This window comes from Cicer arietinum, chromosome 8, assembly GCF_000331145.2.
Source record: "Cicer arietinum cultivar CDC Frontier isolate Library 1 chromosome 8, Cicar.CDCFrontier_v2.0, whole genome shotgun sequence".
In the NCBI taxonomy this organism is placed as follows: domain Eukaryota; kingdom Viridiplantae; phylum Streptophyta; class Magnoliopsida; order Fabales; family Fabaceae; genus Cicer; species Cicer arietinum.
In genome coordinates this window covers 25,673,965-25,689,945 of record NC_021167.2, presented here as the reverse complement: position 1 = coordinate 25,689,945, position 15,981 = coordinate 25,673,965, and the positions used below count along the sequence as shown (strand labels likewise).

The 15,981-nt window shown below is 30.1% G+C and overlaps 3 protein-coding genes across 20 annotated transcripts; 2 read left to right on the top strand and 1 right to left on the bottom strand.

Moving 5' to 3' along the window:
- Positions 1–1,810: 1,810 nt before the first annotated feature.
- LOC101493601 (protein ALP1-like) lies at positions 1,811–4,572 on the top strand. 2 transcript variants are annotated; one of them, XM_004512693.4, is made up of 4 exons: positions 1,811–1,950; positions 2,118–2,568; positions 3,237–3,462; positions 3,944–4,572. In XM_004512693.4, the coding sequence occupies exons 2-4, from the start codon at positions 2,131–2,133 to the stop codon at positions 4,453–4,455; spliced, it is 1,176 nt and encodes a 391-aa protein (XP_004512750.1). In that variant the 5' UTR covers positions 1,811–1,950; positions 2,118–2,130; the 3' UTR covers positions 4,456–4,572. The 2 variants fall into 2 exon arrangements, with proteins under 2 accessions (XP_004512750.1, XP_073220748.1); XM_073364647.1 differs by lacking the exon at positions 1,811–1,950 and having other exon boundaries at positions 1,988–2,568.
- A 2,956-nt stretch (positions 4,573–7,528) lies between these two features.
- On the top strand, positions 7,529–8,978 carry LOC101494129 (uncharacterized protein At3g17950-like). Its single transcript, XM_004512694.4, has 2 exons — positions 7,529–7,809; positions 8,165–8,978. Exons 1-2 carry the CDS (start codon positions 7,726–7,728, stop codon positions 8,651–8,653), a joined length of 573 nt encoding a protein of 190 aa, XP_004512751.1. The 5' UTR covers positions 7,529–7,725; the 3' UTR covers positions 8,654–8,978.
- A 2,137-nt stretch (positions 8,979–11,115) lies between these two features.
- LOC101494436 (uncharacterized) lies at positions 11,116–15,308 on the bottom strand. 17 transcript variants are annotated; one of them, XM_027337272.2, is made up of 3 exons: positions 12,235–15,308; positions 11,698–11,784; positions 11,116–11,589 (listed from the first exon to the last, which is right to left on the bottom strand). In XM_027337272.2, exon 1 carries the CDS (start codon positions 14,916–14,918, stop codon positions 13,329–13,331), a length of 1,590 nt encoding a protein of 529 aa, XP_027193073.1. In that variant the 5' UTR covers positions 14,919–15,308; the 3' UTR covers positions 11,116–11,589; positions 11,698–11,784; positions 12,235–13,328. The 17 variants fall into 17 exon arrangements, with proteins under 17 accessions (XP_027193073.1, XP_027193074.1, XP_027193075.1 ...); XM_027337273.2 differs by having other exon boundaries at positions 11,116–11,583; XM_027337274.2 differs by having other exon boundaries at positions 11,698–11,781.
- Between the last annotated feature and the right edge of the window lie 673 nt (positions 15,309–15,981).

The following is a 15,981-nucleotide window of genomic DNA, read 5'->3' as shown; positions in this document are numbered from 1 at the left end:
ATAAAAAATAAAAACTAAATGTATGTGAGAACCACTTGTTTGAATAAAGATAGAGAAAAAAATGAGAGAAAGAGGGTGATTTCAAACCAATAATGGTTGAGTAGCTAGGACCAAACCAATAATGGTGGAGTAGCTAGGACCAAGTAGCTAGGACCAAACATTGTTGATAAATAGATCACTTCAAACTTTTAATTTTCATTCTTTTTTGTTAACACTTTTTATATTCATTTGAATCTAAAACTTCTATTATTATATTTGTTCCACCATTAAAACTATTTCTAATAATTAATAATTGTTTGTATTAAATTAAACTATACAATTTATGGAGAATAATGCAGACTCGTGCGAATATATTAGTATTTTGTTACTAGACAATAAAAAATAGGCTAAATTACATTCGTGGTCCTTTAACTTAATTTCAGGTAACGTTTTAGTCCTTTATCTTTTTTTTTTCCCGACTTGGTCCTTTATTTTAATTTTAAGTGACAATTTGATATTTTATGTTTTAAAATTTCAAAAATGATATCCTTTTTTATACAAAAATTCAAAAAAATTCAATCAAAACTCATAAAATTAATTATATTCTTCAATATAATACAAATTTCATCAAATTCGTAACGCAAATCTTCAAATAAACTCATATTTTCATACTTTATTTGATATTTTTAGGAATAAAGGACTAAATCGGAAAAAAAAAAAAAAAAGATAAATGACTAAAACGTTACCTGAAATTAAGTTAAAGGACCACAAATGTAATTTAGCCTAAAAAATAAATCAATTTTGCTAGATACACCCTCTTGTTTGCTAGTAACACCCCATTAATGTTTTTTTAAAATTAAATATCTAAATTATCCTTTCATCGTTGATACTTTTAGAACCCTTATTTTTGTTTTTTTCTTCATCACTTACCTCTTATCTCACTCTATTTCACACCCATATGAAAATTTTGTAAATAAATAAATAGAAAGAAGTGTGAAGAAAATTGCAAAAGTCAGCAATGCTAACACATAGGCAAACTGAAATCATGTGCATACGCAAATAGAAAACTGCGTAAATGTATGTGAAATCAATTCATATAGAACTCTCATTTTGTATAAAAGTCTAATAATCATATACAATCTCAATTTATGTATCTATACGTTGATTCAGTTCACGTATGTGTTTATGATTAGAGATGGCAAAAAATTTGTACAACAAATATACGCAAATAAAATATGCAATAGGTACGAGATAAGTAGCTTAACAAGTATTCACATATACTTAAAAAAATTTCAAATAGTCATTAAATAGATATTTAGAGAGATATAGAGAGTACATATATTACTTATATATATAGATAGAGTACAAATATCATTTTTATCCAACAAATAGAGTAGCGAAATAGTACTATCTATACATGTTGATACCTATTGTCATCCTTACTTATGATTCAAGTTTTGAACACATTTTAAAACCTATGTGAACTCAATTCAAGCATAAACATCAAACCCACGAGAATATACACCTAAACCATTCATAGTATGAAATCGAAAGAATTAAAAGAAAATAAAGAGAATTTAAAAACGTAAATAGAGAGAGAGAAAGAAAATAGATGAAGAAATAAAGAGAATCTAAAATCTGGAAAGTGTTATTGAATTCCTTTGTTTCTACAAGTTCAGTAAATGGAGGAGGGAAAAAGAAACAAAAAAAGAAATGGTGAAAATGATAGAAGAAATGGTTTTGATAAAATGAGTGAATTTGTTCTATAATAAGGGTGATTTGGTCATTTTATTCTATAACAGGGTGTAACCAGCCAACAAGGGGTGTGTGAGTAGCAAAAGTGAAAATAAATTTGCAGACGCTGCCGCTTTGGTCTTGTATCAGAAACAAGTTATAGTCACACGGAACACAACTCGCCGGAAATCATTGCCGGAGTTTTCGTCGTCCGCCGGAAACCGTTAGAAAGTTCAGGTTCTCGTCTTTCTCCTTTCTGTTTTGCATTTTCCTTCCCCTATCCATAGCGCGTGCTAGGATTCAATTTCACCGCGATATTTTGCCCTAAAAAATCACACATTATTACATTTCGTTTATTTATATTTTCACTTTATGATAGAATGAATTTCACTTTATGAAAACAGTTCCAATTCCTCAATGAAGTGTTCCGATGAAGAAAACGAAGGAGTCAATAATAATCACACACCTAAAGAACTTCCTCGTTTATCATCTAACGGTGCAAAATTTGTTGATGAAGTACTTAACGGTGCAAATCAACGTTGTTTAGATAATTTCCGAATGGATAAACAAGTATTCTACAATTTATGTGATATTCTAGAGACCAAGGGTTTATTACGTGACACAAATAGAATCAAAATTGAAGAGCAATTAGCTATGTTTATGTTCATTATTGGACATAATTTACGGATTAGGTCTGTTCAAGAATTGTTTCATTACTCTGGCGAAACTATTAGTCGTCATTTTAACAATGTTTTGAATGCAATTATGTCGATTTCGAAGGATTATTTTCAGCCTCCTAGCTCCGATGTTCCGATGGAAATCTCTCAAGATCCTAGGTTTTATCCATATTTTAAAGTAAGGTTAATGTAAATTAGTTTTTGATAAGTATGGTGGCTTTGTTTGGATAAACAACTTATTTAATAGCTTATAGCATAAGCACTTATGTATATATTTTTATAACACAAGGTAAAATAAAATCAAATTGTTTTTATATAGGCTATAAGCTGTTTTCTTAAGCTATCTTGAATAGTTTATGAAAATTAGCTGAAAATGGCTTATGAATATTTTATAAGTTGTTTCTACTCGTAAGTGCTTATGCCAGTAGATAAGCTCATATAAGTCAATCCAAACGGGTCAATTAGTAGCTATGCCTCTATAGCATAGTAGATTTTCAATAAATTGTTGATGTTCTGTAATACACTTTTTAGTATAGAGTAGTGTTGTCAATCGCCAATTGCACAAAATAGTGGTTTGTTCAAATTTCACAATGTTACAATGCTATGGCGTTGCTGTAGCCGATATTTGGCAACACTTTGTACTAAGTCGAATATCACAAAATAATAACAGTTTGTTAAAATTCTGCTATGTTATAGCTGCTATTTGACAACACTGGTACAAAGTGTTGTCAAATAGAAGCTATAGTGGCACTAGCACTATAGTGTAGTGAAATTTGAATAAATTGCTATTTTCTATGATCCACGATCGACAACAGTGGTCTCACTTTTTCTATTACTCTTTAATAGGATTGTGTGGGAGCAATTGATGGTATATACGTACCTGTGACAGTTGGTGTAGATGAGCAAGGACCTTTCCGCAATAAGAAAGGGTTACTTTCACAAAAGGTTCTGGCAGCATGCTCATTTGACCTCAAGTTTTGTTATGTTTTAGCTGGCTGGGAAGGATCTGCTACAGATTTACAAGTTTTTAATTCAGCAATCACTAGAAGGAATAGATTGCAGGTCCCTGAAGGTAATACTTATCTGTAAAATGTAATTATGATTTGGGTAGCAATAGTGTTGGAGTACCTTCTCTTGACAAATGTTGGGTTACCTGATGTTATGATGTTCTCTCTGAATCTGCATATGTACATTAATTTGGTTTGAAAGATAAAATAAAAATCACTGGATCACTTTTTGTCACCTAGCCTTTAAATGTAATGAATTGAAGTTATATTTTTGATTATTTAGCTGTCAACTTTTATCTGGATGTAGTTGTAACTTGTAAGAGATTGATATTAGTAGATGCAATGTCACTTAGGTGACTAACATGGAGTTAATATGAAAAGATTGCAACTATTATTGTTAAATTTAAGATATAGTTGAAACAAACAAAACTTGTGCAACAAGCTTGATGCCAATTTAAGGGACAACTGATTAGGTGTTCCCAATGATTATCATATACTTATAACTCTAACTTCAAATATTGGATTAAAACATTTTTTATGACACAGGTAAATACTACCTGGTAGACAACAAGTATCCAAATGTGCCAGGTTTCATTGCTCCATATCCCCATACTCCCTATCACTCCAAGGAATTTCCCAGTGGTTACCACCCACATCATGCATGTGAACTGTTTAATCAACGGCACTCATTATTACGAAATGTTACCAGTCGAACTTTTGGGGCTTTAAAGGAACGATTTCCTATATTGACGGCTTCTCCTTCATACCCATTACAGACACAAGTAAAGTTAGTGGTGGCAGCTTGTGCGTTACACAATTACATTCGCGGGGAGAAACCAGATGACTGGATTTTTAAGACGTACGAAAAGGATGCATCATTTACAATGGAAGAATCAGTACCCCCATTAGAGGTGGAAGTACAACCAAAGTCGGATTTTGAGACCCAGTCACAGTGTCTTAGTTTTAATGCTGAAGAAATTACAGTTGCTTCACAATTAAGGGACTCTGTTACAACTGAAATGTGGAATGAATTTATCCATAATTTTCCCCCCGTGTAAAATTTCTTTAATTTAAGTTTATGTTCTCAGGTTAGGTTCTATAGGAGGCTGTTGATTTATAATCTGATGGTGTACATTGGCATTTTGTTCATAAAACAGAAGCATGCTTATTGATCACATTTCATCATATAAACTTAGGCCTTTAACTTTTATTTGGTAAGGATGAGCATCATAAGGTTATTGTTTATTCCTGCAGTTTGGGGACAATTTAAAATACTGAGCTTGAATTTGTATGCGGGGATGTCTTGACAGTAGGGAAGCCGAATTCGTCAAAAACAATTCAGAGAGCTCATGTGGCAGACCATCATATTTATTGTATGGCTCAAGCCCTGAAAATGTATACTTAGTGTATAGTATACTCAACCAATCTCTTCATGGGACCATTTTACAGAAATATGCTGATATAGAATATAGATAACTTGCATCTGTGACATTAAATTCAAGGGAAACTGAGGGTACAAAGACAGTGAAATGACTTGGCTTGCAAGGTTAATCATATGTTGTGCCAATTTGGATTCAGTCTTTCTGTGGTGCCACTTTGGATTCAGTCTGGTAGAATATAATGATATTTCTCAATTTTCTTTGTTGGATTTTCTTATGGCAATCCATGAACTTCAAAACATTTTGAATTTGGAAAAGTCTAAAAACAGTAAACTTTTCATTCACTATGAATAAGGTATATGTGTACCACCCAGTTGAACCGTAATGTTGAAGATAAATCACAAACTCGTCATGAATTTAGTCTTAAAAAACCATCAAATTTTATGTCTGTATGAGTCTTTTTGAATAATTTGTGTTGTCTGGATGCACACTTTTAAAAATATAAAAATAACATTAGTAACAGACAAATTGAAAAACATCGCTCATCATTTTTTCTCATTTTATAAAATTCCGTTGAGATCTATATTGTTTAACCCTCTATTATATATTGTCATCTCAAAATAATTTTAAAAGACATTCATTGATGAATATACAACAGCAATGTGAACTACTTTATTCAATCAAGTTTCACAATTTGACCACAACACATTATTTTTTTAAATAATTTAGTTAATAGTTAAGATTTGAGAAACTATGAGATTTGATTGGATGACGTTGCAAAAGTTATAAATATTATCAATGCATATCTATTAATCTAGCAATATTAAAGAAGTTGTGAGCTATTATTCAGTGAACTTATGCTCCTATTACTATAGCCGTTAGATTAGCTTCTATCTTTCAAGAGCTTTTCCAATAAAATAAGTTTATGATTTTTAACTATAAAAAAAAGTTTTTATAAGCTTAAAGATGTTTATAAAGAATCTTAAAAAAGAGGGTTTCTGAACAAACTTAAAATATAAAAATTAATTTTAATATCTACAAAATGCCGTGTTATTTACAAAACTCATAGTGGTTATAATCTTTAAAAAGAAAAACATTTCTTCTTTATTCCATAAATGATTCATGAGAAGTTTATGTGACTAATGCATTAAGTAAGTAAGCATTTATACACCTTTTAGTTGGGTCATGTAGATAATGTACTATCAGTTGGGATATTACATCATGTGATGATAGTCCTTTTCAACCTAACTTTAGCTTAAATTGAAGATTTTGAAGCATCGTTTTCCTTTAATTTACTTACATCATGCTTCAATTCAATGAAAAATAGATGGTAGATAACTATAAATTTAAGAATTAAAATACATTCCAACTTGTTTAATAAACTACTTTTTTAAGACTTATAAATTCATACATTAAACTTTTTAATTTCTCTTATAAATAATGAAATGAGGAACACTCTCACACCTTCGAATTTGATTAAATATAATATTTAACAATCAATCATACAAAGTTACGTCATTATATTATATTTAATTAATTTTTAAATAATTTAAATTTTATATTAATTTTACCTCAAGCCCAGATCCAACAATTCATGAGGATTTAAAAATTTACTAGGAAAATATATATTTAAAATTAAAGCAGTTTTTCCCCCTCAATCAAACAGCATATTTTTCACTTTTTTTTTCTTTCTTTTTTCACATGCTCTAACAATTAAAACCTTCAAATTTGTTACATTTTTAACTTTTTATGTCATCATTAATTTATCATCCCTGATACCATTTCTCAACAATAGATCTTAATACTTAATAGTATATTGGATCTGGTCACTCTTTAAAATTAAATATTTGTTTACATCAACGTTTCTTCTGGACATAGTTAATATTTCAGAGTTTAATATCAAATGGATCTCTTTAACATTTACTTGAAACATATTATAATGGTTCATATTATATTAATTATTTTTTCAACTACTTACCAGTATCATTGGGTTATCTTCCTGCACCCATTCAAAACTTTATAATATTAATATTTCAAAATGTTATTATTAAATTGATATTTATAACATGTCACCTTTTCAACCTCTTGAATTTAAATTTGAAATCTTACATATTTACATATTTATATGTGAGGTTTGTAGTAAGTTTTTGTAGTATTTATATTTTATTTATAGACAAAAACAATAACCATTCTTAAAGCATATTATAATGTTTTAATTTTTACTTAATTGCACATGGTGTGGACGTATTCTTCTAGTTTATTAATGTCTAAAAGGTTTCACCCAATGTTTATCAATAAATGAGGCTAGCTATCACTATCATTCTTTTGACAAGATCTATCACTATCATATAGTAAATTAAATTTAATAAAAAAGTATTATAATAGATAATTGAATCTCTAAACATAGGATTATAAGTTCGATTAACATTTAACCTATATAAAAAAATACTTGTTAAGAGATATAGATTTCTTAAATGAATTTTTGTACGATTTTTTTTAATTACACACTTAAAAGTGTGAAACACTCTTGACTTAAACTATCTAGTAATATTTATATTTCAATCATAAATTTGTACATTTAAAATCATTAATTTTATATATTTATTCAACATTTTATTTTTATATTTATCTTCCCACTCATATCACATCACTAACATATTATGTAAAATAAGATTTAGATGTACACGAATCATTTTCCTTCAAACATAGTGCATTTCTTTTTCATGGATCCCCCAAATATTTCTCACTCATCCATTCACCCACAAACTTTTTTTTTTTGGAAATATTCACTCACAAACTTTGATTGATTAGTACATATAAAACCACAAACTCAACAAATTCATATTGCCACTCACTAACCAATCCCTTTTGCCTAAAACCTCTCAAACACCCCAAAATCTCTCTCTCCCTCTCTCTCACACACACTCACTACAAATCCACAGCACAACAATGCTAGATCCAGCTACTGATTTGGTTCCACCACCATCATCACCCTCCATCTCTTCCATTTCCTCCTCTGATCTTGACACTGAGGTATCAATATTCATTATTCATTATTCAATATTCAATCTTCAATAATCAATATCAACAAACAAACACACACACAAATTTCTCAAAAATTGTACTTTTTTTTTCCATCAATCAATAATCAATATCATGAAACTCACACAAACATACACAAATATCTCCAAAAAAATACTTTTTTTTTTCATCAATCAATAATCATAATCAATATCATCAAACTCACAAATACCCTTTATTTTCAATCAATCAACTTGGTCATTGTTTTAACACCCCAAAATTTCAAGAACATAAATTTTCAATTTTTTTCACTAATTAGTTTAAAAATCTAATTTTTTTTTATTTGGGGTTTGTGAATTATATATAGTCTACTGGATCATTCTTCCATGACAGAAGTACAACATTAGGGACACTAATGGGAGTGAGTTTTCCGGCCATTGCATTCAGAGTTCCATCACAGCACCGGGACTCACTTTCCGGCACCGGAGCCATCGCCGGCGGATCCAAAAATACATCTAACAAGAAGAAGAAAAGGACCTCCGCCGCCGTGGTGGCGGCGGAACGGCGGAGAAGGTGGTGGCAGCTTTGTAGGGATGGCGATACGAGGCCAGCGTCTCTCGGAGATTTTCTGGAGGTGGAACGGCGGTTTGGCGACGGCGCGTTTTACGATACGGCGGCGGAGCTCGAGGGTATGGTGGTCGGTAATCATCAGAGGAACGGTGAGAGGGTGCTGTTTGCTGATGGGAGGGTACTTCCGCCGGCGGAAGATGTTGGCGGCGGAGATTCGCCGGCGGAGAATCTTTGTAATAGGTTTCCGGTATCACTCGCCGGAATTTGCAGCGGCGGTGCCGGGTAGGGGTATTATTGAAATATTATATTTTTTCCATGAAACGAAAAGAAAATTAAAAATTTTGTTGCTTTATTTATTTTTTATTTTAATTTTTTTTGTTAATTTTTGGTGTTTGTTTGGTTGTTACTTAATTGGTAGATTAAGATTCTTTTTGTCTTGTGATTTAAGTGCAAAAAGCACGGTTTGGCTTTTACCTTTTTTGTTTTTTCTTTTTTCTTCTTTTGATGGAACAGTGTATATGGTGGTGGTCCACATTATGATTATGATCATGAAAGGTAAAAATATCAAAATGATTAATGAAATGAGGATGAGTATCATATTTGGTTGTTTATTTTTTCCTTGACAAAAGGAGATCTATTTCATTTTAAAATAGATTATAAGTTGTACAATACAATATGTGAATATTAATATCATATAAGTGAGAAAAGAATGGTTTTAAAATTTTAGATAAAATGTGAACTGTTATGTTCAAATAATTACTTTTAATTTAATATGATGATCATTTGGTACTTTTATGACTCATCCATATAAAATACAATTTTATTTTTGAATAAACATTATTTATGGCAACCTTTTCAAAGGGTAACACCAACCATATTGACTTCTCTCTTCACAAAAGCAAAATAGGGTAAATGGTTTTATTTTTGTTGGATTTGAAAAATATCTAAAATATATTTTGGCTTGATTGAATGTAATTGAACATGACTAAATGTCTTAAAAATTGAATATAATTTCAAGTTTTTGATGTAAGAATATAATTTAAAGTTAGAATTTATTATTCAATTTAGACTAATATTAATATATTTAATCATAAATTATTTTACATTCAATTTTTTTTAATTATTACCGTGAAATCAAAAACACCTTATAAATCGGTTGCAATCCAAAAATCGATGGAAACAAACTCAGATTTGCTTGGTTGAAGATGTATATTTGTACCTTGTATGCAGTGATTGGTCACAATCACATGCTTCAATTATGCCATATAGTGAAACGATAATTAGAAAAGGTGAAATGATAATTAGAAACAGATTGTTTACTATTCATCACAATCAACGTCCAGGTTAGTTTGCGAGTAACTTACCATGCAAGTAATATTACCCTAAGCTTATGCAATATTTGATTTTGTGCATAAATATCTTCAAGTTAATTTTATCAAATTTGTAATTTAATTGTTCCTAAAAGAAGAAACATATCAAATACATTATTAATCTAAGTGTGTTATTTTTTTTAATTACAAATAAGCAATTTAAATAACAGTAAAAAGTTAATCCTCTGTCTTGTTTTATTTGTTGTTTAAGATAAAAACATTAATCATATATATTTTTAAAGCAAAACACATTTTTAAACCAAAATGCATACAACCTAGCATGAGTTAAATAGAAAAAATAATTAATATTGAATAGGCTAAGATGCGACAAATAATAGTACCACAAAAAATAATTAATATTCAGTAAAATACTTAATAGAGTCCCTTAACTTAATTTTGTATAACAATTCAACATTTTTTTTTTTCTTTTCAATTTAATCATTTATTAAATTTTAAGTAACGATTTGGTCTTTTATGTCTTAAAATGTCAACAATGTTACCTTTTTCTTTTTTACATAAACTCAAAAAATTCATCAAAATCTTCAAACAAAACCTATTAAATTAATTTTCATCTTTAACATAATTCAAATTTTTATCAAATTCATAACTCGAATCTTCAAATAAACTTATATTTTCAGCTCGAACAACATCAAATAAAGATGAAAATGTGAGTTTATTTAAATATTTGAGTTATGAATTTAAAGAATATATGAATTTTTAAAAAATTGGTAATGAATTCTGTGAGTATTTGTAAAAAAAAAAAATATTGTTGACATTTCAAATCATAAAGAATCAAATCATAAAGAATCAAATCATTATTTAAAATAAATAAAGAACAAAATCAGAAGAAAAAAAAAAGATAAACAATCAAATTATTATCTGAAATCAAGTTAACGGCCCGCATGAGGTACTTTGTCTTAATATTCTTTAGATAGTTTAAAATAACAAATAATTCAAGACATATTTGTAAATTGTAGACTCTTCTTTTGGTTGTAGTCACACAAAATTTCAAATAATAAAGTAACAAAGAAAAATTATTGAAGTTAATTTAATTATAACAGATGGAAATAGAGAAGAAAAGGTGCTGTAAAAATTGCAGCCATTTACATTCTATCCGATACTCTAGAGAATTCCACGAAGTACACATACACACAAAATTGTGTCTTCATTGTTTCTTCTAATTAGTCGTAGATCCGTGCAATGTACGAGTGCATTCATCGATTATATTTTTCTGTAAACGATAAATTTTAATATAGTATTAAATTATGGGCAGATAACAGACTCTGATTTCTCCTGATCACTCAACTTGTTAACTCTCTCCCACACCTAACCTACTATTTAACCAACTTTATATCTCCTATTTTTGAAGACTATTAACTTAAGTACAAATAATACAAACTTAAAAAGGTATTAAAATGTACATGAAAAGAGTCAAAACGTAATTATGATATACAACAATTCATAGTCAACATAAAATTGTAATTTATTATTTTACACAATTATTGTTGCCATCATAAAACTTGTGATGCCTCTCTAGAAGATAGCTCATGGATACCTCCTTACTAATGAGGAACGCCACAAGGGTAGCATGACCCATGATTCTTTATGTCCTAAGATGTCACTTTGTCCCTGAATCCATTATGCATATGTTGCGGGATTGTGATAGTGTGAAAAGATTTTTGGTATAGATATGTCAATCAAAATTATCTCTTTGGAATTGAGAAACTTTCTTTGAAGTCGCCTTATGAGCTCTCTATGGAAAGATAGAAATAATCTTGTTTTCTCTCATAATACAGACATGAGAGATGATTTAGCCTCTCTATGCATACCATTCATTTAGAATTATCTAATCCTTGCAAATCAGATCACTTTTACAATCAAAATTTTGGCATTCCTTAATGCTAATAATTAATTACCAATGCATGGAAATTTATTTAGAAAAAATTTGAAGAAACGTTACCTAACGCCAGAAGAGTAACAAAGTTGAGAGCAACAATGGAAGACTAAGCTTCTTATCTACCCACTTGGTTTGTTGCTTCTTCTCCTACTACAGCAAACGAATAATTGGTTACTGAAAGAAGAAAACAATGAAGTAGGAGAGGGAGTCACCTCATAAGAGAGTTTCATTTGCAGAAATACAAAATCAATGCAAAGAAAAATGTAAGAGGAAAGCATCAAATATATTCAAATTCAATCTTTTAATGAAAGAAACATGCTTTGTCTAGTTGTATTGGTTACTTGATCTAAAAAGTGTATAAGGATCTCTTTGAGTAAAACTTGTGATAAGATTTTAAAGGTAGCTATTGAGCATGTGTTGTCAGTTGCGGATCACGGAAAATAATGGTTTGTTCAAATTCCACTATGCTATAGCACTAAAGCACCGCAATAGCAGCTATTTGACAACACTGCTATTGTGCGATTGACACGTGGAAAAAACTGTTTTTTGTGTGAGCATTGTAATTTGTGTGTATATTATAGAGAAAGAGATAGAGATAACCTGTGTTATGAGAAGCTGCATCCAATATTTATCAAGCACACTAAACAAATTATTTTTAAGGAAGGTAGCTGCAACATCATTTGAATCATAAAGAAAAATCAACCAGAAATTATATCTTATAAAACTGTTTCTTCTGATCCTACATTGATAACAGTTATCAGAATTGAGAATTCTAACTGTACATTTATATTGTGAACAATGAAATCAACATATCTGCCAGCATGAGCATGTATACAACAAAAAGGTATATTCAATATGCAAAACTGTTGATAGGAGCACATCAGGAACATATTTGCCACTATAACAATGATATAATTTATGGACAATAATCACCAATGGAAACAACCAAATGCTAAAATAAGTTCAAAAACATAGCATTGGGCCCAACTTGCCTAAGGATTGCTAGCAGAATTGTAGTCCAGTTTTTCTAACTGAAAAGAAACTTGTATTGCTAAACATTTAGCCATACCATCACAAGCGTAAATTTTGGTGTAGTGTAGTCGATGTATCTCAGTAGGATTTACCATTTGTATTTAGCACAGACCTCAAGCAATCATTTCTTGATGCAGTTCCTCTCCCTTATCAGTTATCAATATCACCTGTTATTTTCTAAATAGAAAGCTGCTTCTTCATGGAACAAACCTTAGGATAGTCCATTGGTTATGGTGTTATGTGATGTCTTTCAGACAATCAAAAGATGCTGAACAATCTTTTATGTAATCATCAACCTTTGACCTATGTATAAACCATCAATGAAAGAATAGGTGCCAATCAAAACAGATATCTTTTCGATATTGTAATGAATTAAAGCAGTCATCTTGTTAAGATACAGGTTTTTGCAAAAACCATCGAACAACCTGTACCATAAGTTAGCCCTCATGCATATGGATTCTCCTAGATTTACATATTAGCCTGAGCCATTAATTAGAAAACTATGAGTTTATAGTATCGAGAATCATATAGTTGTGACACATATCTTTGAAGAGATTCACAACTTCATTTGTTCTTTTGCAAAATTCACTAATCAAGACGCTGTGGCTGACAACTTAAGAAGTCAATCCTCTTTCCAACATTAGGTTGAATGATGCAATTGCCTAGGCAACAGGTTGTATTTTCCAAAAAGCACCTAACAAGATATTGTAAGTAACAACATCAACCGGTGGTCCACCATCGTGCATCACTTTGAAAAGCTCCCATGCATCAGAGATTCTCCCATATTTACACAAGCCATCAATAAGTGAATTGTAAGTTACAGAGTCAGGAACCAAATTTTTGTTATGCATTTCACTAAAGAGGTTCATGGCCTCATCAATCCTCTTACTCTTGCAATACCCATTAATCAAGATGTTATAAGTCAAAACATTAGGAGTCAACCCCCTTTTAAACATTAGTTTAAATAAGGCAATTCCCATGTCAATATTTTGGATTTTGCACAAAGCATCTATCATGATATTGTAAGTGATAACATTAGGCGGTGGACCTTCGTCATTGATTGTATTAAAAAGTTCCCATGCATAAGAGATCCTCCCAGATTTGCACAAACCATCAATAAGAGAACTGTAAGTTATAATATTAGGAACCATATTTTTGCAATGCATTTCATCGAAGAGACTCACAGCTTCATCAATCCTCTTACACTTGCAATACCCAATAATCAAGATGTTATAACTCCAAACATCATGCATAATACCCCATGCAATAACTGTGTCAAATAATTTTCTTGCCTCGACCACATTATCTTGTAAACAATGTCCATTCATTAAAGTGTTGAAAGTAACAATGTCTGGCTTCTGATCGCTTTCAATCATCAAATTACACATACCATGAGCTTCTATCATATTTCCTTTTTTACAAAACGCATCAATTAATACATTGAAGGTATAAACATTTGGCTTAATGTTTTTACTAACCATTTCGCACAACAATTGATTAACTTCTCCCCATTGACCCGTACTACAAAAACCACAAATCAAAGAAGTGTAAGTCAAAATATCAGGATCTATTCCCAGGTCAAAAAATTTCGAATATAAACCCCGTGCCTCATTTACAAATCCGTCTTTACATAAACTATCAATGATCATATTGTAGATTACTAGATTAGGCTTAACCACTAGTCCTTCCATCTTTTGCAGCAAATGAAACGCGTCTCTCGTACATCCTATCTTACACAAACCATTGATCAAAGTTCCATAACTAATTTCATCCAACAAAAAACCTTGCACAACCACATTATCATGAAACTCCATCGCTTTCTTAACCTCACCATTAATACAAAGCCCTTTCATAATCGTCGTCAACGTTATATTATTAGGTCGATAACCCCTCTTGAAAACTAAACCCAATACAGAAAAGGCAAAACCCATCTCACCCAAATGACAATAACAATTTATCCAAATACTCAAAGTTACTATAGAAGGAGTGATTCCTTTCAACTCCATTTGCTTCAAAAAAGATATAGCTGTAGGACAATGCTTCATCTTCACTATTGACCCTAAAATCATGTTAAATTCTACAACAGACGGTATCGGCTGCGTGTTAATCAATCGATTGAATAACGCGATGGCGTCGTCAATTCTATCAAAGGAAGATGATATTTTTGAATTTTGTTTTGGGCAATGTGAAAAGTGTTTCAGAAATTTGGGGATTGAATACCTTAACCTTGTTGTTGTAGCAATAAACAACATTACAGAGTTCTAATCTAAGTTGAAAAAGATTGAATTTTTCGGATAATTCCATTCAACAAATCTTCACAAAACACACTCTCACACTCTGTTTTTTTATTCTTCTTCTTTCAGACTAATTCGAATCTTTCATTGCATTGAATTAATCAGATACTAAAGATATCAGGGAAAATGCGTAAAATGAATGAAAAGAAAAAGGTGAACGGAGTTTCTCACGGTTTGTGGCGGTCGACGACGAACTCCGGCAGCTTTTTCCGGTGAGCTTCTGAGACGTGCGACTCCGGTTTTGTGGTTTAGGGTTTTAATATCTGTTAATTAAAATAAAAATAAAATGTGTTATTTTAAGGAAAATTTTAGGTAGCACCATGTGTGTTTAAAAGTTTGTCTCAAATATTAGGGATGATGGATGATATTATTTGCTAGTATATTCAAGGATTTCTACGTGATTTGATTGGTATTTATTTAGATTAATTAAATTTTGAATAATATATTAATCTTTTTATTTTATTAATTGATATAAATTAAATTATTATCTCAATGAAAATTAAATTGTTGTCTCAATTCTAAAAATAAAAAATAAAAATCGTTACTTGTATTTGTTATGAGTATCGTCAAATTTTATTACTGTTTTGAAGAAATTTTAAATACAAAATTTATATCCCTCCTGCTCTTTGAATTATAACATATTAGTTCTTTAAAAAAATTTAATAAATTAATTTTTTTAGTTTGTAAATGTTTGGATTGTTATTTTTTTTTAATATATACATTTGTAATTCAACTCTAATAGTGTTTGAATTCATGATCAATATTCATGAGTTTTTGAGTTCGTATTCATAAATTGCTTAAGAGATAATAGAAATTTTGTTAATATCAATGAAAAAAGAGATACTACTGGAGTTAAAAATAACAAATTTCTTTAATTTTTTTGGGTTTTTAGATATATTCTTCAAATCTATAAATTGAATTCAAAAATCCATTTTATATTTTTTTGAATTTTTCTCTCATTCTTTTTGAGTTTGTAGAAATTGTAATAAATTAGAAAATAAATTGTTCGTCGACCAATTAA